Source organism: Dreissena polymorpha, chromosome 13 (assembly GCF_020536995.1).
Source record: "Dreissena polymorpha isolate Duluth1 chromosome 13, UMN_Dpol_1.0, whole genome shotgun sequence".
In the NCBI taxonomy this organism is placed as follows: Eukaryota; Metazoa; Mollusca; class Bivalvia; order Myida; family Dreissenidae; genus Dreissena; species Dreissena polymorpha.
The window spans coordinates 56,108,947-56,132,621 of record NC_068367.1 but is presented as its reverse complement, the minus strand read 5'-3'; the positions used below and the strand labels follow the sequence as shown (position 1 = coordinate 56,132,621).

At 34.4% G+C, this 23,675-nt stretch overlaps 3 protein-coding genes across 4 annotated transcripts in view; all 3 read right to left on the bottom strand.

The window, feature by feature from the left end:
- Positions 1-8,430, bottom strand: part of LOC127854472 (uncharacterized) — an 86,663-nt gene extending 78,233 nt beyond the window's left edge. The window contains exons 1-5 of one of the 2 annotated variants that reach the window (XM_052389524.1): positions 8,342-8,430; positions 7,193-7,413; positions 5,902-6,028; positions 5,322-5,514; positions 4,309-4,600 (exon numbers count right to left, since the gene is read on the bottom strand). In XM_052389524.1, coding sequence (XP_052245484.1) covers positions 4,412-4,600; positions 5,322-5,514; positions 5,902-6,028; positions 7,193-7,413; positions 8,342-8,409 — 798 coding nt within the window. In that variant the 5' untranslated portion in view covers positions 8,410-8,430 and the 3' untranslated portion in view covers positions 4,309-4,411. Of the gene's footprint in view, positions 1-4,308; positions 4,601-5,321; positions 5,515-5,901; positions 6,029-7,192; positions 7,414-8,341 lie in introns of those variants that run through there. The other variant, XM_052389525.1, reaches the window with a different exon arrangement.
- The window catches only part of LOC127854470 (polypeptide N-acetylgalactosaminyltransferase 5-like), a 168,394-nt gene that overhangs the window by 103,212 nt on the left and 41,507 nt on the right, over positions 1-23,675 (bottom strand). The gene's annotated exons all lie outside the window — the stretch shown is intronic.
- The window catches only part of LOC127854466 (polypeptide N-acetylgalactosaminyltransferase 5-like), a 77,166-nt gene that overhangs the window by 43,829 nt on the left and 9,662 nt on the right, over positions 1-23,675 (bottom strand). The window lies entirely within an intron of this gene.

Here is a 23,675-nt window from a genome sequence, read left to right as displayed (position 1 = left end):
CGAATGAATAAACTTCATTTATTCCATTGGCTGATTTGTGCATAATCCCCCAGAACATTGGAAACAATACCGCGTCTTTGTACTATAGCATGTAACACGGTTTAACTGTGTGTTCAGCATGAAACAATTTTATCTCTAATGAAAAGGCTTGATGGATAGAACAGTCTTACACTCAACTCTTTCATCAATACAGCTTGTGTGTGCCCCTTTATTTTCAGATGATTGTCAGCGCCAGATCGTTTGTACTTAAAGGCTTTGTTATCATATTTAGTAATTACTTCCATATTGCTGTCTGTGTACTAGTATATTTAAGTTCATAAAAGTATCGTTTTTACCGATCCTGATTTTCGTTTTGGCCAAACCATTTTAAATTGTTTTCGAAATTGAACATTAAACATGTAAAAGTATAAAGTTTTAAACAAGCCGTCGTTCCAGATGTGTAAGCGTGACTTCACTTTAATGCATTGCATTCCTACCTGCAAGGTATCAGGGTCAGTTTGCGGCGAGTAAAATAATCGTTGTATAATATAGACGCTATCGCGTGAACTAAGTGAACTGGAATTTTCTTTAGACCAGAAATATGTTAAATGAAGATATTCGGCGATATAATTACGGTATGTAAATAATAGATTCTTAATGTGTTTTCGACGATGCCATGATAAATATTATTTTTGATTAATTTAACAAGAATTATTCCACCATATTGACCAATGTATTAAGGATGACGCGATGCTTTTCGATACTGTTAATAATCGAATGAAATAGCAATGCCCGAAAAACCACTAAAAAGTTTTGTTCGAAGAACGCGCGTATAAATATGTAAAATATGTACGGATACTTCGCGCGTGGCCGGTTGACTTGTATGTTTTAATTTCACGTCCATTCTTCTTTTGGTTTCCTGTATTGTATCTATAGATTTATGATCAGCTCTATGTAATAATGTAAAATAAGCCGCGAAAATTCCGCGTAACATCCCGTACTGCGTGTGATGCAGCTAAGAACTGCACAGAAAAAGACATTCGCTATCTTTGATCTCATTCATTGAACTCTGTACCATTCACCGACTCCAACCACACTCAACGCCGTATGTCTTTTTTAAAGATATCTCTTGTTATAAATATCTACGTAGAGAAGTCCCCCTTTGTAAAATTTGCCTTTAATTGGGGGTCACATTGGGGAAACGAAAGATATCTAAAAATAGTTCCGGTCAAACAATGAAAACTATCGATAATTTTTACTGTTTTTTTCACTGTTTGAAACAGTGAAACACGGCCGTTTATCACGCGCGCCACCTCTTTTTTGAGATGCATAAATAAATGAGCCAATGCTACTTCCGAGGTGGCGCTCAGGCCCGGATGTTTTGAAATTAAACGGATAATTTTACACGGTGATTAGGTTAAATATGTTTTTCAACACATTTCGCATTATTTTTATGAAATCAGCCAACGTAGTGCGATTCAGCGATTATAAATTCATCTAAAAATGTGGAGAAACATACAATCACAACCCATTTGGAAACATGAGGATCATTATAAGTTGAGGCATGGTAGAATTCGTAAAAGCAAATCGGTGTATTTTGCCTGTGTGACGAGCAAATTCCCTGCCGATTAAATCGCTCATTACATAAAACGATTGCTTTGAACCTGTACAAGTTAATGCTTGCACAAAAACATCGCCTTCTAGCCGATCTAATAGATAAATTTGCATTTTTCAAAAAGAGATGGAGCCAATGCCATTGAGGTGGCGCTCAGATTAGGAGGTGGCGTCAAAGCACATTTATAGCTATTTTAAAGTGAAATATTTTAGTTATGGTTTCTATTATGTTTACAGGACTTACATTATTTTTTGTAAGTTGACTACTTCAGCACATTTGAGTCGCGTGCGTTTTTAATTAGAAAAAGTAGTTTTCTAGTAATGTCTTGATGGATTTAAATATTCGTCTTTGTTAGATAACAACATTAAACATGTATTATACAAAGAGGTTAACGGAAAAGACCGAGCTATCTTCATTTTTTGGAGTTGATAGTGGGAAAAACAACATAAATGAGCCTCATTAAGATTCGTTGACCTTGGCCTTTTAACAAATTAAGCATTTGGATTAAGGGCCACAAATAATAGTTTCAAGAGGAAGTATTATCTTATATTTATTTCGTGAATTTATATTGTATACAAATATTGATGTCGATGAATTATTTTGACAATGTTGAACATTAAGTTTTTGGTTTTATTGAGAATTACACAATTTTGGTATACATCGTTCAATATGTTTTATTCAAGTATTTATATTTATTTATTTAAAAAACTACATCGTATTTATTATAGATTGTGTTTATGCTATGTAAGGATTAGGGCCTTCGTATATACGTTGAAAAATAAATTAAATATAACAAATAACATTATCTGTCAAATGATCGTCATGTGATAATGTCATTGCGATACGACTGCTAATTTATTCATCATGAATTGGCGCCACCTCCTATCATTAGCGCCACCGCCTCAGCATTGGCTCCATCTCTTTTGAAAAATGCAAAATTATCTACTACTTCGGCAATATACCAATATTTTTGTGCATGCAGCATCTTATGTATGTTGTACGCAATCGTTTGATGCCGTTAGCGATTTAATTGGGTGGACATTTTCTCGTCACACAGGAAACACTCATCGAAATTCTTTTTAAAACTCCACCAAGCCACAACTTATAAAGGTTCTCACGTTTTTAAATGGGTTGAGAATGTACGTGTCTGTACATTTTTGGATGAATTAATCTTCGCTGAATCGCACTGCATTTCCCGATTTAAAAAGTTATGCGAAATATGTTGAAAAAGCCCATATAAAACCTAATCACCCTGTAGAATTATCCATGATATTTCAAAACATCCGGGCCTGATCGCCACCTCGGAAGTTGCATTGGCTCATTTATTAATGCATCTCAAAAAAGAGGTGGCGCGTGTGATTATCGGTCGTGTGAAATATCAGTTTTAATTCACTGATATTTCTCTACTTACCATCGGAAAGCATAAAATAAAAAGCATTTAATGACAACCTTAAATACATTCCAAAATCGGTGAAAAGTCCCCTTTGAACGACTGTTGATTGAAATAAACAGAAAACACATCAAAGGTAATTATGTCTGTAATTGTTTTTTTATGCTAACGTGTATATTTTTTATTATCGTCTTTTTTCTGTAGTTAGTATATTTTTCGGATTTCGGATAATGTAATTCATTGAGAATTATTGTAATTGTTTCTTGAGAATTCATCATATAACCAATATTCTAGTTAAAAAATGAAAACACACTGGTTTTAGGTGTAAATGTAGTTAATTTAAACGTGGCCCCTTTTAATAATTTTTCTCTTTGGTAAAAAAGTTAAAATTCACAAGTGGCAGTGACAATATTTACTTAAAATAAAAAGTAGTCTCAATCTTGTGTTTTTCCTATGTAATGATTTTACATGTACAGTCATGAGTCTGCGTCTGAATTTTGATCACACTACATGTATATTAGATGTCAAAAAACAATACCTCATACATCTGACCTGGCAATTATAAAAACTGTTAAACCTTTTTTACTTTAAAAACGAACGGTTTCGTTTGCAACAAGTTTGCATCTGGTATCTGCTACAGAATCTAATATTTATATACCTGTATTCAAGATCATAATATAACTTAGGCATATACTGATGAAACAAATGTGCATCTGCAACATAATACAATATTCTTATCTTGTGTGTCATAATATAAGGGAAATATCGATAAATATACACACTAGTTTGGTATAATATTGCAGATTTTTGAAATAAAAGCCTACATGATTTCGTTGTGTCAAATGGTATCTCCTGACCTACTGCAAGCTGCGCAGACTAGACCATAGCTACGCTAGCCGCATATGGCATAAGGCCCAATTTCGCATGAAGCGGGTCTATAAAAATATCTTTGTTTATTATAAATGGAACATCTTAGCATAATACTTTTCGATAGAAAATTGAAGTCAAACTGTGTTATTTATAGAAAACTGGCGCATTTCGATAGCCTATTCAGTCTTTCAAGAACTATTTCCATACCGTCTGAACGAGTACGGCAAACATTAAACTGTGTGATTAGAAACTGAAACGATTTCCGTCTTATCACGACACTATTATTTCCGTAGTTGTTGTCTCCTCATCCGTGAAGGAGCGTGAAGGAAACCTCATGACAAGATTCCATATAACAACGCAGTATTGAATGCATTTGTTACAGTTGTTCTTATCAAATAAACACAAGGAATAGGAACAAATATTTATTTAAAAAAAAACGAACCATTCCCTTGTATTGTTCATAATGATACATGTCAAGAGTTAACACAACGGTTGGGAAAGAATATTCGAATGACCGTAAACGGGCCAAATATGCGATTCCCAAGAAAAGTAGTTCTCTAAACGGTCTTGACTATATTGAAGAAATCGGCTTCCCCACTCATACTTCCTCTGTAAGCCTCTAGAGCTCTGTGCCTATCTATGTGACCCCATGTTTCGGCGTTGTTGATCAGAGTCTCGTACGTTTTATATTCGCTTGAATACCCGAAATTCGTCTTGACCCAGGAATCATAGACGCCGAACGAGCTCTGAAAGAAAGTTCACACTTTTTTAATTGAAAGTGATATTATGGGCATTTTTCACTGTTGAATGAGCTGAAAAGAATTAACAGGTCAAAAGAGTTAGTTAAAATGTGGTAACTGACCAATTATCTGCAACTGATCTTGCTACCAGTTGTTTAAAAAATATATATTATATTCGATATTTTACATGACTGTCCCAGTCCTCTCATCCGAGCGGAACTGTCTTTTTTATTAGGATCGGAGTAAGTGTTCGTGTGTCGAATGAATAGATATCGTTGCAGAAAATTAAAATGATCCGTAAAAAAAAATTGTGTCTTTGTGTTGTATGAACGAATCTGCACTAAAACCAAATTTAGATTCACATCGTACATCGAATCATTTCTGTCGTCAGTTTTCAAAACGAAAGTACGGTTGATATTTAAATGGATTAGTTTTCTCTTTTAGGGATATTGTTTTAGTATGTTGATGCTGCATTAACAAAAAAACGTGTATATGAAGTGAAAACACCAAAAATAAACAACGGTTGCGATAGACACATATAAACATAGCATATACTGTTAAAGACGCATTATATCACTTGAATATACGTAAATATATGTGTTCGAATGAAGATCCGCATCATATGCACAAATGTCCTTCTTCTTGATTGTAATGTCAGCTTTAAACTCTAAAATGATTAAAATATATCTGAGGCATACTTGAACATAAAACGTGATTGACCACAAACCGAGTTGACATTTAGTTGCTCTCCAAGCCAAGGCCACAACTTCGCACACGGTATCAGGGCAACAACGACGTAGATAGGGTCCATGGTAGTAGCAACGTTGCGCACCTGGTTCAAGTACCTGCTCAAGGCCGGGCCCGACTTGACACCCGGGGCGTTTGCGATGGACCAGGTTTCGAACATACTCTCGTAGTAGCTGTGTAGAAACAAAAGCGATAAGATCGAGGTAAGGTTGTTTTTTGTTTAAAAGCGATGAGTAAAGAAGAACATATTTACAATTATAATTACTGTACTCATTCTTAATAACAGCAAGATGAACGAAAATACGAATTTTATTAACACGCTTGTGTCAAGATGTCTGTAGAAGTTTGCACTTGCGGATTCACTTTTTTTCGTACGTGCAGAATGTACTGGTCACTATAAGAATTCCACTAATAAGCAACCGATTTTAACATCCGTTAAATGATAACAATTATTTTTAAACTTTCTAAAATATAAATAATATATTATACAACACTGTGAATATGGTACTTACTAATTCAAGAAATATTTATTATAAACTTGTAATATTCACATTTTGTACCTTTTGTATGATTCTCCTGTAGCACTCAAAAAGTTCCACACGGCGGGATCAGTTGCATTCTTGAGAGCAAGGTCGATGATGTTTTTGACCCAATAGCAAAACAGAGAATCCTGTATCATGTAGTTTCCTAAGGGGTAGTAGACACTTATCAACGTGGCGAATGCAGTTTATTTTTAAATCCTTACTCATTATTTGCTAATACACTTGTCATATTACATTATTAACCATTAAATATTGTTATCACACGCCATACCATGTTTCCCATGTAATATAACTATTACGAATATTTTTATCTTACACATGTATAATATACTTTTTTAGCGTTTTCATTTGCTTAGTTTTTGTTCGATTGACCAATCGCTTTTTTATATTGCTGAAATGACGTTGCAACGTCAAATGACGTCACGAAATGTAAACAACATTCGGGATTTATCATTATGTTTGCGTAAATATTTATTTAATTTGCTCATTTAAACGCAATTGATAAAAAAGATCTGACACTCGTTGTCATTTCATACCATATTTTATAAAACTCGTCCAAGAAATTCGTTAGTAACAAAATTCATGAACTCGTTTAATAAAATATGGTATGATATGACAACTCGTGCCAGATCCTATATATATTGTCATAGTTTTATAACAAATAGTATACATTATTTGCGAATACATTTTTTTCAACAGCAATTTGCATTTCAAAATATGTATTAAAATGCGTTAAATTTTAGGAAAACATGAAACTCCCTGACATGAGCTGGGCATATTTTGTGTTATTACCAAAGTCTAAAACCTTAGATACTTAGAATACAGAGGACATTTTGCTGCTAAGAATGCTTGCTAACAAGATATATCGACTGATTTTAAAATGGTCCACAATAAACTGACTGCTTTGGAATGGGTCAAGTTCCCATGTGCAAATTTTAATGGATATTGCAGAACTTTGCAAACACACTTCTTAAGTTTAAATTTTGTTTTCCATTCGTAAAAAACATGACCATCGGGGAGCGGGGTATTTTTGACATAACCGTTTAGTAAAAACTTTTGTTTATACATGCTCATGACATTTTTGTTTTTATATCAGATGTAGCCACGAGTGTCGTTCGTTCATGTTGTTGTTTAAAATCTGAACATGTTAACTTATCACGGATATATATTATATTTTACTTTTTAAAACGTTTAAATGCGGTGATATGACGTGTTCAGAAATTTAATAGCATACCTAAACCATTCAAATATTTATGAAACACCTCTTTAAAATGGACACGTGCATAAGCATACACAAGTTGAATGTTACCAAATGCTTCTGGGTCCAATGTGGCATTCTTTAATCCCTGTACAAAGCCGGAGTTCAAAGCAGCATTACGGTAGGAAGCGGTCTGCGCCCATAAATACTCGGAGAGCGGGATACCATTTCCTGGTGCATTTAGTGGGGCTTCAATAAATCTATGCGACTCTAGATGGTAAGCAAGACGCGAGTCGCTTCGGGGATTTCTTTTGGTGCGCTTGTCGTCAGAACTAGAAATACATGTGCATAAAGTCAAATATGCGTTCATTGATCAACAGACATAGCCGTGTGTGTCATTTGATGTAGAGATAGCATATTAACGTAATAAAAAAGGTTTACCGTCTTTTTTTAGGCCATACATGGCCAAAAGGAAAGAATTGCTGCATGCAATAAAATAATACGTCCATACAACGTAATGGAAAAACTGCTAAGCCACTGACTTGTTGCTGTGAAGTCCGACTTTAAAATTTACCGATAATATTTTTAAATGATTTTGTCTGTTCGAGAACTATTTTGTAAAAAGAGGGAGCTTTGTAACCATTATTAAGTGCGAAACTCCGCGTTGTAAGCAACTTGACAACTTAACCTTGTGCATACCTAAGAGTATTTTGCTTGCATGAGTAACGCCATAGAGACATCGAGTGAATGCCAATGTCATCGAGATATTTTGTTACTTGTTTTGCTATTACATAACAAATATTCTTTCAAAAACATCATTAGAATTAATGTATACACATTTGTTTAGTATTCTAATTTAATTTTAGTTAAGTCATATTAAGTCAAGAGGTACACACAAGCTGTGAACTAAAATATACAGATTTAATTTTATATCAACCCATGTTATTCCGAGTGAGAGCCAAACACTCATCGCTGTAAGATGTGAATCCTTATTGCAAAGGCGGAAGCAAATGATTTTATTCATTTCCTCGTTTTTGTCGTATATCCATACGAACAGAGTCGGATGTTGTGTGAGAGATAATGATGGCCATGATAAACTTAACGTGTAGGACCTAAACATTACATGCAACTAAACAAAATGTAACTACACTAAATGTGTCCGTCTTCGATATGTACTAAGGAATGGAATCAAATACCCTTGTTACTAACAAACTTTCAGAATTTGTCGGCATGTCGCAAGACTGCAATATTATTACTCACGTGCTTCGGTCGCTGCCAAACACATTCATCGTCATCATAGCAACTGCAAGTATGCCCAGGTAACGCATGATGCTATCGTTCGTGCGTGTTTTTGCTGGAATGGTAATAACTTTTTTCGGAAAACAAGTTTACTATGTTTCAACGAATTTAGCAAATCTTTGTGAAATATTGCGTTTATGTAGCCACACACCGATCTTTATTGGAATTTCATTTGGCAACATTTAAGTAAAGGTATCATCAACTGTTGCAAAGAACAACACAGTTTCCGTTCAATTATTTGACTTTTCATAAATGCGTATATTTGTTCGTCCGCAGCTTACATGCATACCCAGTTTGGAATTGCACGTTTATATTATTTACAGAAAAACGTTTAAAACCAGCGTTTGTGGTTTTGTTTTAATTTGTATTCAAATAATAACACCCATTAATAAAATTTAACACGCAATAGCATATGATGAACTCGATGTTAAACTGTTTTTATTATTACAATCTATATACATCCTTTTTTATGAGTAAATCATCAAGCAATACACTGATTTATAATTTAAAAAATATATCCAAAACAGCATTATCATTTTCAGCGTTAGGCTACGCTATTAAAGAAATAATAAGTTATGTTGTAATACAATGATAATTCAATTTCAGAACAGAAAAAAAAACAATCATACAAATACTTCTGTCGTTTTTTCATACGTACCGTGTTTTTCCAAATGGCTTGAACAATGAATTTATCTGGACTACGGTGGGTTTTATAGGGCATTCTTACGCGCGGGGTCATGCACCATCTTCAAAAGATGTGAGGCCATGCAGACATTATCATTTTCTTTTTTAAACTATATTTTGATTTTGACATTTTATGCAAATAAACTTTATATACAATTCAATTTAGAGAAAACATTTTTTCATCATGAAATGTTTACGAAGCTTATAGCAATCTTATGAATATATCATTCATCAGTTATAAACATGTGCCAATATTTGTTGATATTATTTTCTGATTTAAAACAAAAAGTGCAAAAACACGAACTTTAATAATAATAACAAGTGTATTTACTGTTCACCAAGAAAATTTGCGAATATCGAACCAATATAGGCCGACGCTGAGAAAATATTATTCCAGATTGAACAACCATGTTGCAAATGTTGCTGTCGCATTTGTGTAACAAAGAATGGTTAAAATTATTTTTAATGTACATTGCTTTCAAAAAGACGAGAAATAATTGCCTAAATTGCCTTTTTGTAGCAAACACTTTTTGTTTCAGCTAATTGCACGTGACGGCTTGAACGACCGAACAACGAATTCACCGACAGCATGAAAGAAACGTAGATCTAACTACGTTATTTGATTTCCGGAAACAAAAAACAAAAGACGAAACATTCGTTTCGACCCCTTGTCCGCACCTTACGCAGTTTCAAGGCTACTAAGCTGTCTGAAAATCTAATTAATTTTGAACTGCGGTACAATGTCAGAACAACACTGGAGATAAAAACATGTTGTTGTCCAGATTGCTTGGCTGGGTCATTGCACTCGTATGATTAATTCGGTTATTTAAGAAAACGAACTGATTACCATTGCCTTGTTCTAATTGTCGCGTTAATAACTAATTTCACCGGATAAGACCTGCTTACAACAAGCGCTTTCTACAAGTCTCGCCTTTACTTACACCGATAATAATACCTCTCAAATTAAGATATGCAGATAGGCATGCTTTAAATATGTCTAGACTGTTGATCAGTATTGAATGAGCATCACACAATTGAAATTCCAAAAATACTGAGAAATACTTTAAGTTGATTGCTGTGTACTTGGTCACTGGTTAATGAAATGCGATTGGGCCTTACGAAAAAAGTATTTAGTACTTTTTAAACACATTTGCTAAGATTTGGTTTGTACTCTTGTAGCTCACACAATTTCGTGATATTTGTTTTGCAGAAACACACGTCTTAGGACATCGATACATGTTAAGGTTTGTAACAACCCGTTTAACGATATAATAGAACGGTTCATGACCAAACAGTCGAGCCAAATTGCTATCTGTGTTGTTGATGTAGCACACTTTAAGCGCTTTTCTCAGATCCAGTTTAATCTCGTATTCATTCACGTGACTCAAGCGAAACAAAACAATTTTCATTGGTTTACTGGATTCAATGCCTGTTATGGTGGATAAGAAAGATAAGAACTTTCCCCTTTTCCTTGATCTAGTAAACAATTGATACGAAAATAAGCATTTCAAACGGCTGTAAAGTTACAATGAGTATTAAAGGGTTTACCTTTGCTGTTTGAAAATACTTGTTAATTACATTAAAACATTGAGAACATCATTACATTAAATAACGAGTATTTGTTCTGGTTTTTATCAAAGAAGAACGAGGTCCGAGGTGCACGTCCTGTAAGAGTTGTTCGTCCTCTGCATGGTTTGTTGTCAGAAAATTATAATTTACTTATACTCATGATTATAACTAAAATAAAATTTATTCGGAAAGCCATGTGCCCTTGTACTCAATATGAATCTATTTTAATTGGATGACAATAAACTCTGCTTCCCAAGTAATAACTTTGAGAAATATGTTTTTATTAAATTACAGGACTGAAGTCTTCATTTGCGGATTGGCGGCAAAATGGCGGTTTGGGATTTTTATGGTCAAGGTAATACTGTGAAACCATTTATTTTCGACAGCACAAAATTTCGTCATTTTTATAAAAATGACGATTTCGTCAGCACTTAAATTCGCCGATTTCTGATTTTGAATTTAAAAAAAAAAATGCGACAGTCAATATCCGATTTGTGTGTAATACATATTCGCGATCAATCGCAGTTGCAAAAAATCGTGGTACGAATGTGGGAACACACTTGAGAATCACTGCAGGAGGTGGGGCCTGTTTGTCACATGCCAATAAACTAGTCTTTTGTTATCAAGGGACAGTAATGGACCCTCTTAATGTATGCCATTCACACGTTCATTGTTATGATTAGCGGACAAGTGGGATCGAATAACCGTTAACGAGTGTTTTTAACAACGAAGCCAATTGCCAATAAGTCTTATTCTATTATTATAATTGCCATACTGATAACAATCGTACAGTTATCGGCACCAATTAGGGAAGGTGCGAACAATATGGGTAATAACTAGTGTTAGGAAATTATTTTGTCACTTTTCAATAAAGTTTCAAGTGTACATTTTTGATAATTTTAAGAACAGTAATTGGTCTCAAATGTCACTTTTTACCCTGATATCAACATTAAAATTTTAAACTCTGTGTGTTTGTTCTTAAAAAGTAAACTACCGGTATATAAATCAATAATGTCAATAATTTAAACAAAAATAAATTGATACATATAAAATAGTAATAAGTGTGGTTAAACGCAAACAATCAAACAACAAACAGCAATTAAAATTTTCTTTATTAATTTGTGATAAATACGCATGTTGATCACACATCGTCATCTTTTCAGTTGGTTTATTGTCTTTCATCGGCATTCGCTGTGTGATGGCTAGTAATATGCAACACCCCTGAAAAACACAATGCACCTAATGGGTAATAAAGTTATAATCAATTAGCGCTAGTTCATTACCATTCTACATAAACGAAGTCAACGCATTCGATACAGCTGTACTGCACACGCGTTTTAAAGAAGTGTAACGTGTCAGTTAAGTACCTTGTGTAATCTACATCCCTTTGTGTCAAAACCGGATTAATCTTGATTACGAAACAGCAGTGAATGTGTGCATGGATTATGTTGGAATTTAATGCCTCTTGTCTACGGTAAAGTTTTAAAATATTGTTCAACTTAGTGTTTGTTTTTGTCAAACATAGAGCATGATTGTTCGTTAGGATCTTAAATTCGCTGATCCTTCGACTGACGAAATTTATGAAAATTAATGCCTGACGATTAATAATGGTTTCACAGTACTTCAATATCAATTGAACATATACCATTTTAGGGCTTGTCCAATACGTAACTTTTTAATGCATTAAAGGAATTCAAAATACCTTGGCTAAATTGTTCGCATACTTAAGTCGATGTGTAGCACATAACACCAGATACAAATTTTAAAGGTCTGAGTCATACTTTAAGGTCCAATATTATTTGTTTACTTACATTTTTATAATTAATGATATCATGTGAGATGGGGAAAACATCATTTGATGCACATTTAAAAAAATATATATATGTTAAATTGCATCAAAGAAAATAGTTTATATCGGTAATGCTACGTTATATGTCTGGTTAACTATTTTCTGACTTAATACTTATGTATGCTTGAAACACTTAAGAAAATATGCTTGGTACAATAATTATGTGTTATTGAGCACATCGCATCAGAAATCAGAAAGGTTTAGAGCTTTGTCGTACAGTTACGGAACCTTCCGTAAAAGATTCCGTCCTTATCGTTAGATTAACGCTTAAAAAAACTCGTGTAAATAAACGGAATAAACTTTAAGGAATAAATTCTTTGAGTTATGTGCTTTTTATTCGACCGAATGACGTAATAATGCATACATACATGTACGTGTCACTTATTAAACTTTCATTATATCTAACAATTCGTACGGGACAGTGTACACAGCATCTCCAAACATATTGTGTTACTTGTGAGTAACACAATGCCTAACATTTTAACTGAAAGTGAATCCTTGGCACATTTTTTAGTATTTTTCATTTCAGACGTAATACTAAAAAAGTTACGCAAGAGTATAACGTGAATCGCAGGCTTTACAAATTGCCTATATTGTATAATGTACACAAACAATACTCAAACTGCTATGTGGGCAAAACTTTGAGTAAATCATGTGCATTACAAATTTGCTTTCACATAAAATACACAGAATCAACACTCAGAATGTTCAAAACTAAATTACAAACGTTTCACCAAGCATTTCACATTTCTTAGCATTACTTATTTCATAAGTGAATATAAAAAAGTTAGCTAGTCGTATAGATATTCAATCATATTTATTATTTATCATTTACAGATGCTCAGATAAAAACTAAAACAAATCAAATACAAAATGTCAAAACTTAAACTTTAAATATAAAATAGATCAAGCTGGTAAAAATGGCAGATATAAAACATCACACCACTATCTATAACAAGAGCACCGCCTAGCGGGTGCAGACCGCTCATATATTTTTATTTTTAAAGGTGAAGGGACCTATCTCAATACTTCAATCAAAAAGGTGGAAGGGTTGAGGTGGAGAGGGGTGTATAGTGTGGGGGTGTGGTCATTTATAACATTATCTTTAAAAAATGAACAACAAATTTTTTTTTCGGGGGGGGGGGATTACAGCCTTTCAAAAATAAAATAATAACATTAATATTTGTGTTTTTTTATCCATGTTAAAAAACATTGGGGGGGGGGGGGGTGGTCGGGGGCGAGAGGGGGTAAAGTGTGGGATGTGGTCCCATTTTTTAGTTAATCTTTCAAAAATAAGAAAAAAATGGGAAAAAAAATAATTATTTTTTGGGGGTGGGGGGGATTCTGGGGTGGGGCGTGGTTTGGGTGGAGTCTATTGTGGTATGTCAGTTAAGTGTTGTTTTATTCAAAGTATGAATCAAATCTGATCAAAAAAAGAAGTTTTGGCAATTTTAGCAAAATTTAATACTATGACCTTGAGGGTCTATGTCATTCAAAGGTCAAGATCAAATTCAACTTGCCAGGTACAGTACCCTCATGATAATAAGAAAGTATTTGACGTTTGAAAGCAATAGCCTTGATACTTTACAAGTAAAGTGGATCTAAACACATCATTTAACCAAATATTCAAAGTTACTATGTAAAAAAGGGCCATAATTCTGTGAAAATGCCAGTCAGGGTTATATAACTTTGCCTGCACAGTCCCCTTATGATAGTTAGCAAGTGTTCCAAGTCTGAAAGCAATAGCTATGATACTTTAGGAGTTAAGTGGATCAAAACACTTAACTTAACCAATTTTCAAATTTTGTAAGTTAAAAGGGGCCATAATTCGGTCAAAAAGCCAGTCAGAGTTACATGACTTTGCATGCACAGTCCCCTTATGATAGTTAGTAAGTGTTGCAAGTTTGAAAGCAATAGCTTTGTTACTTTAGGAATAAAGTGGACCTAAACACATAACTTAACCAAATTTTCAATTTTCTAAATATAAAGGGGCCATAATTCTGACAAAATGCCAGTCATAGTAACATAACTTTGCCTGCACAGTCCCCGTATGATATTTAATAAGTGTTGCAAGTATGAAAGCAATAACTTTGATACTTGAGAAATAAAGTGGACCTAAACGCAAAACTTAACCAAATTTTCAATTTTCTAAATATAAAAAGGGCACATAATTCTGTCAAAATGCCAGCCAGTGTTATCTAACTTTGCCTGCCCAGTCCCCTCATGATAGTTAGTAAGTGTGCCATGTTTGAATGCAATAGCTTTGATACTTAATGAGAAAAGTGGACCTAAACACAAAACTTAACCGGACGCCAATGCACACCCCGACGCTCAGGCGATGACAAATAGCTCATAATTAAAAAAAATAGATGAGCTAAAAATAAATGATTAACATACAAACAGTTCACAGTACACAAAATATCTACCTACATCAAATGAAATACAATTTGTTGTTAGAATCATAACATCCCAGCAGGGGCAAGTGGAATGGAAAGTCTAACCTGTCGAATCTCACTTTGTCAATAAAGGTGATCCGCTTCTGCTTTCCATGAAGAACCGTATTGAGTTGCCAACCAATCATCAATGCTGTAGCAGTGAATATCAGTTGTCTTTAATGGTGGAGCTTGCTATGTTCTCTTCTGAGAAGACATTTGAGAGCTTCCCAGGTGTGGATTATTCCTAAGCTAAACTTGCAGTGACATCTGTCGCCACTATCTCGACATCACCATCGTCAGAAAGATCCATATGTTTTTCTTAACAGCAGCAGACCCTGTTGTCAATATAAGCAATAATAGGATATGTTACGTAAAGACATGAATATAAGTTTCTTTGTAGGAATACAAATTATGCACATTAATAATCTGCATGCAAAATTTGACGATTTAGCCTTAATTATACATAATCCTACATATGATTACCCTTAAATTATATCAGCTGAACCAGTTCAGGAAGTTGTCAAGAGTGGCAAAGATTTCAAAAAAAAAACAATAGTATTATCATCACACAAACTTAGTCAATTACCTATCTTAGCAAAAAGGATAGAAGGAAATTATCCGTCAAAAGCACATGTGTTTAATAAAAAACATAACATTTATGGACTCAAACCTACCTGGCATATAGTCAACAGAAATCGAAGAACAGGAAGTCTATTTAGCCAATAATTATTTATAAGATGCTGACTGTAAAGACTTAGATGTCCGTGTTTTAATAGATTTAATCTATACAAATATTTCTTAAAGTATGTCAATACACATTAAATTCAATGTGGCAAGATATTCATACAAGGGTACTTATTTAGAGGTTAATACCTCATTGCTTGAGGGCCGATTATCACTTCTGGCCCTCAAGCAACGATTGTATTAAGGTATTTACTACGTAATCCCTGTTAACTGTACTATTTATTACAGAACCAGCTTTCCGTACTTTAATTTTCATTCAATTGATCACGCAATTTATGACGTATCTCATGTGACGAAATTTCTGTGACGAAAAACAGTTTTAGCTACACTCTCTGGATTTTAGGGACAACAATTCCGTCGTGGAGGATTTATATTTAACAGTTGAATATTTTTTAGCATCGAACGAATCCAAAACTTATTTCGGATTTTGTTTTTGTCGTGCATAATTAGGAATCAATTTTGTGTAATCTCTCCGACAAGTCATTCGATTTCGTAAATCGTGTTTTTGGTGAAAGTGGTTAGCATTCGATACAATCGTTTAAAAAAGTGTGATTTAAAATCAATATAAAATAACAAAAAGGTCAGAATAGCACATCGTTATTATTTTATTATTATAGACATCGGATTTAAGTTGTCGAGGTGTTTCTTTAACTATAAATGTATACGGCCTTCGGGGCGATTATTCACTCTGCGGGCCGATTATCATTTCTGGCCCTCAAGCAACGAGGTATTAACCTCTAATTAATACTTATGGTACTATATTTATTAACAAAATTGACTCGAATGCATGCATGAAAAAGGACGGAATAGCGAATCGTTGATATTTTATAATTATAAACATCGGATTTAAGTTGTCGAGGTATGTGTTTCTTTAATTATAAATTTTACTGTTCGATGAATCCTATTAAAGCTCAAATAGAGGCATACATGTGTCTATCTAATATGTAAAGTAGAGTTTCAGTTTCAATCGATATTTGCATTATCCAAACTGTGTGCTACGTGTCGTTAACATAATGTTCGATTCTCAAGTTGAGTTGTGGTTAATTGTATTGATCATGGTTGGCTGAGACTAATGTGGACGCCATTTTGTTATAACGTAACGCGTTGGCCGTAACGTCACAAAATTGACTCGAATGCATGCATGAAAAAGGACGGAATAGCGAATCGTTGATATTTTATAATTATAAACATCGGATTTAAGTTGTCGAGGTATGTGTTTCTTTAATTATAAATTTTACTGTTCGATGAATCCTATTAAAGCTCAAATAGAGGCATACATGTGTCTATCTAATATGTAAAGTAGAGTTTCAGTTTCAATCGATATTTGCATTATCCAAACTGTGTGCTACGTGTCGTTAACATAATGTTCGATTCTCAAGTTGAGTTGTGGTTAATTGTATTGATCATGGTTGGCTGAGACTAATGTGGACGCCATTTTGTTATAACGTAACGCGTTGGCCGTAACGTCACGTGTTTTAGCTCCGGGGCCGATTATCGATTATCAACATTTGGCCCTGCGGGCCAAACGTGATAATCACCTTGCTTTGACCGATAATCACATGCACTCGAGTCAATTTTGTTACTATATATAGTAACATACGTATTAAATGCCTCTATTTGAGCTTTATCAGAATTCATCGAACAGCAAAATTTATAGTTAAAGAAACAATAGCGTCGACAACTTAAATACGATGTTTATTATAATAAAATAACAACGATATGCTATTCCGTCCTTTTTGTTATTCCATCCGTTATTTTAAATTTATTTTAAATCACACTTTTTTAAACGATTGTATCGAATGCTACTACAGAAGCCACTTTCACCAAAAACACGATTTACGAAATCGAATGACTTGTCGGAGCGATTACTCAAAATTATTTCTAATAATGCCTGACAAACACACAATCCGAAATAAGTTTTGGATTCGTTCGATGCTAAAAAATATTTAATTGTATTGTAAAATATAAATCCTCTACGACGGAATTGTTGTCCCTTAAATCCAGAGAGTCTAGCTAAAACTGTGTTTCGTCACAGAACTTACGTCACATGAGATACGTCATAAATTGCGTGATCAATTGAATGAAAATTAAAGTACGGAAAGCTGGTTCTGTAATTAATAGTACAGTTAACAGGGATTATGTATTAAAGACGTTAATACCATCGTTGCTTTAGGGCCAGGAGTGATAATCGGCCCTGGAATGAATAATCGCCCTCAAGCCTAAGGCCTTCGGGGCGATTATTCACTTTGCGGGCCGATTATCCCTTCTGGCCTCAAGCAACGAGGTATTAACCTATAAATAATCAAAATAAAATACACACATAGCAATTAAACAATAAGCAAACATTTCTACATACTTGTATTTTGAATGTAAACCCGTTTAATATGTTTTAAAGTGGACCACTTTTTTAAGAATGGCGAACAGGTATTCTTTCCTTCATTCATGTAGTTGTCCATGTCCAGAAAAAAACAACTTGTTCCAACTTTAACCTGAAAAATGCCAAAGCACAAATATTGGAACAAAATCTCTGTACGTAAATTTCATAATTACCTAAAAGTTTGACAAAAACAGTAATGATGTAAAATGTTGAGTTTTGTTAACCTAGTGGATGCCATTTTGTTGCTGAACATAATAATTTTGTATGTTACTAAGTTACATAAAACACCATTTTATCAGTGTCATAAGGATGATAAAAAACATTTTTGCAATGTAGTAATATAGGGGATTTTGGTACCTGATCCAGCATACCTTGAAGTTGTTGCATTTATTATTGAAAAACTGATGTGTTTGTGGCCAATGTATGTGCTTTTATACAAAGTAATCAATACATTTATTATTTAAACCGAATACATTTCATTATTTGAACCTTTTTAACACTGCAATAAAGAGGTTTCAATGGTTCAAAAAAGTTGTTGCCACTAGTTTGCTTGATATAAGTGTAAGCCCATGTTTTGTAAATAACAATAGTATTAACTCGAATAAACCTTTCCCACTCAGAAGCAATTTTTGGAAAACTTTCCTGAATGATTTTTTTCCTGAATTGCAGCCTTCAGAAGTTATCCTATGCATGTAACCTAAAAACTACGACGGTGTTTCAACACTATTCTTGATGACATTTTGATGTTGAAATTTGGAACAGTATAAATATTCGACATCTGTTCGTCATCGTTGTCGACTTGGGTTACATTAAATAACGATGAGCAAACGATTGGTGTACTGCGACCTAAGTGATAGCCACACTTGTTTGGCAACATTACGACAGTTTTCCAATAAGGTGGATATTGCGTACGAAAGAATAACAAAGTAAATAAAGCGCAATTATTTCTTGCTTAAATGGTACCATTTGCAAGAGTTTGTGCTTTCGACAGGTAAACGTTGATACGTTTTTGCAGTATCAGTGTTCCTTAGCCCTTGCAGTGGTGTTACAATTTTGCACCTTATGACAATAGACAGCGCATTGCAACTCTCAGCAACTCTTTTGTTTCACCATTGTTTTATCTGCTCTTTATTTCTATTTTTAAATACATATGCATACAACTTTGTGCATTAAAATATACAGCGTCACATTGTTGAACAAAGTGAAAGAGCTGAACTGTTCGAAACAACGATTGTAAATCGACTGTACAATACAATTGTTGATGACGCATATAGACTGACTGGGCGATTAGTTTGGTGAATCAAAGTACTGACAGTACTGGTGTGACGATGCTTTTGAGAGGATGGATATAAAAGCATCAAGTTAAGTTTATCTACATCACCACAATTACCACAATTGTGTATGTTGGTACGAAAAAAAAAATTGGTACAAAAATTTTGCGAAAAAAATTTGGGTATGAAAACAAATTTGGGTACGAAAAAATATTTGGGAACCCAAAAATTGGGACCGAAATTTTTTTGGGTACGAACAAAAAATTGGGGATGAAAAAAAAATTGGGTACGAACAAAAAAATTGGGTACGAAAAAAAAATGGGTACGAAAAATTTTAGGTACGGAAAAAAAATTGGGGGAACGGGAAAGTAGTTCCTGTGGGGAACTTGACCCACACTCGCACATTTTCGGCCCTTTCCGTCAAACATCAGATAAGTTCCTCGAAGGCAATAATATGAATACACATTTCGGAAGCGGTAATGCGGTCCTACCTACGCGCGTCAAAATGTAAGCGAAATATGTACACAAGTCTGTCAGGAATGATTGAATTAACGAAGAAAATCGTGTATTGATGTAAGTTTTTTGAGGAAATGTGCAGAAAATATATTAAACAAGAGCTGTGTTTGTGAAACACAATGCCCCCTGCTGCGCAGCTTTGAACCCATATAATTTACCTTTGACCTTGAAGGGTGACCTTGACCTTTCAACACTCAAAATGTGCAGCTCTATGCGATACGCATGCACGCCAATATTGAAACAGTTATGGCCAATGTTTAAGTTTTTGGACAGACAGACGCTATATATTTGACATTTGACCTTGAAGGATGACCTTCACCTTCACCTTTCACAACTGAAAATGTGCAGCTCCATGAGATGCACGTGTATGCCAAATATAACGTTGCTATGCTCAATATTAAAAAAGTTATGGCCATTAAAGTTTTCGGACGGACGGACAGACTGACACACTGACTGACTGACTGACAGTTCAACTGATATAGGCCACCCTACCGGGAGCATAAAAAGCAATGGCGATATTTTTCTCAGCCACATAATTGTCAATAGTTTGATATCACAAAATGAAAGTGAAAGTAGAACTGTAAAAAATGACAACCTGTCAACGTGTTGTTTTTGCTGGCACGAGAGGGCGATTACACTCAATGTGTTCACATTTTGACCATAGGCTTTGTCAATGACCTTTATAGTATGGGTAGCTTTGATATTATATATTGCTATCATGTAACTGCATGATTGTGTATATGTTTACAATACACAAAGCATAAATAATGATATAAATATACTGATTGAGCTTATAATAATCTGAGAACTATAGCCAGGTCAATTTAGGACTTAAAATACAATTTTGTGTCCTGATTTCATGAAGAAATTACCATGCATGTCCTAGATTTCAAATTCAAGGCCCTGGTGTGACACATTGGTAGCATTACCGTTAAACTGTTACCAGGCTTATGAAATTAGTTTTTATTGAACTATCTAAGGAAATCTAAATCAGGCACTGATTTTTCTTGTTTTAATACAGACATAGAACAGTTGTGGCCTCTGGGTAATGACCAATTTTTGCTTACTTGTCACACCCTTAAAACTTTCCACACGTCTATAATAGCAAATCTGGATTTAGGCGATCTTCAATGGTACATTTAAACTTAAGCTCAGTTACAAGAGTGCTGGTAAAGTCCAGTCACATATTTAAATCTAGGCCATGTCAAAATCAAAGTGTCAAAGACAAATGAAAGATACGTTCATTAATTATTGTCCAGTTGTTTACTACTGCTGTTAGTTTTTATATAATATGACTGATGAACATCATGCGAGAGAAAATTCACATTATCATTGTATATCAGGTTTAGCAACCTTTTAGATAATAAAGTATGCTAGTTTTCAATGTCGCTTCTGGGGATCGAACCCGTAGGGCTTTAAGGAAGATTCTGAAATTTTCGATCCCTCGAGAGCAACCAAACCAAAAATTAAGTCAAATATTGCCGACTCGGTTTTTTGAGTCGGTTCATGACAGATAATGGAGCTTGATTGGTCATTGTCGGCTCTGGTACTACTTACATGTACCCCGGGTACTCTTAAGTATATTTACATGTACCCTGGGTACTCTAAGTATACTTACATGTACCCCAGGTACGGTAAATAAACGTAATTGCACTTGGTCCATATTAGACTGTACCCGAGTTGTATTCGCGCCCAAAATCCGATGTCGTAAAACGCGCAACCGATTATCTTAAACACACTTCTCTTCAAAAAAACACTGCATCAACATGCTTTTAGAATATGTGTTCCGATAATATAGAGGCCATTCTTCAGAAAATTGACATAAATGTGTATATATAATTATTACAAAAAAATAGTCGACAACAACTGATTTAGGGTTAAATTTCCCGGGTACATTTTAGTATATTTACCGTACCCGGGATACATGTAAGTATACTTAAGAGTACCCGGGGTACATGTACGTAGTACCCGAGCCGACAATGAACAATCGAGCAATACTGGAAGGTGCAACATCTCTCACGCCCCCTAGCATCGCCTTTAGCAGTATTCAATTCTCAACAGGAAAGTGCTGGAGTCATTGATCCCGAGGGACAAGAAAAACAATTGATTAATGTTCGAAATAAATCATTTGATTAATGACAATTCTGTGATTTGAGCCAGGTCACAGGAAAAGCGCAGTCAAATCAGTATCCAATTAAATTATTTGTTATTGTCAGAAAAACGCTTTTAAACAAACAGCTTTAAAGCGACTGCTGGCTGATCTAGATCCAAACTGGCCACAATCGCCTTAACCCTTTGCATGCTGGGAAATTTGTCGTCTGCTAAAATGTCGTCTGCTGAATTTGTAAAATAAGCATTTTCTTCATTTTTTTTTCAAAGAATACTATCAGAATAGCAAACAGTTTGGATCCAGATGAGACGCCACGTTCGGTGGCGTCTTATCTGGAACCAAACTGTTTGCAAAGGCCTTTAAAATTCGGTCACGCACTGAAAGGGTTAATGTCTCTTTTACTGTGACACAGTTCATTTAACTTTAAAATGATAAAAAGTACTAACACTAAGAAAGAGTACTAACCAGTAAAAGTTTGAAATCAATGTTGACTCTCAGGACAGCTTGGTGATCTGCAAATCCCCGATTAAATGTTGATATCGGGTATCATAGTCATTCAATAAGTCGCAAAATGCTCGAATACAATTTATAAAGCACAATGTGACTTATATTGATAACTAAAAATACCAGTAATCAGTATGCCAGTTTTGCCGTGTCAAGCTGTTACGATCCAGAGACCAGAAAGTCCTTTATTCACATCGAGTATATATCCTTCGAATTCCAACTATTGTTGGCATAAGCGGAGATTTAGTGAATAAATAATTCATATATCCTAAATGACAGCTTCTAAATAGCGAAACAAGCCAATTTATGCAGTAAGAAAGTTTTTAATCGAAACTCTCATTAAGGCGGCCATTGTTGAATGTTGAAACACGAACGACAACTCTGCTAGGAGAATGTTATTAATGCTAGGATCCTACGCAGTGGCGTATGCCCAAGGGAAGTAACTGAAAAATCGAGTTATCTCAATCGGACTGGCTCGGTCTTTTACATAGATGACCATTGTAATTTTTTTTAGGTGATTATCAAACCTTGGACGCTGCTGTTCCAGCATCGTCAAAAAGTGGTAAACCAAAGTTAGCAACATTCCATAAACTGTAAAGTCTACCGCACTCGGTTGTAAATGGTTTGTTTTTGGCGATTTTTTTCTATGATTTGAATACATATTATTCAATTTTTTGAAGACATTGGACCGTTATTCTTTTTGTATTTCTCTCCTTCGACATCTTGATTATAATAATCCATTATCTCTGATGTTATGAACAATTGTTTTTTTCCAAATTTGTGTTCATTCAAGAGTTAACGTAACGTATAACATTTTTGAATTGTGCAATTTCATATATCGATGCACTGAGTTATATAAATGACTGCACGGATCTTGATAAAATTTTGTTATGTAATGCCTTCAGTCGATATTGTTGCTAGTTGTGAGCCCTGGTATCATAAATGTATTGACCCTTTTGAGAAGGCCAATGCACTTATCCGTTACCGTAGTCCATATCGGGCAAGATGGGTTTTCGGTTCTCCGGTTTCCAATTTCATCACAAGACCTAACGAAAGGTTATCATTCAAACAGCGTCCAAACTGAGTCTATTTCAACTTCGCTAGAATTCGCATAACTTCAAATCTTTTTTGTACTCTTTGTCATATTGTCGGTACACATAGTAAAACTCATAATAAAACAGCTGTTCTGTCCTGTTTGTATTCACAGGATTCAATAGCTTTCATATTTTGTAATCT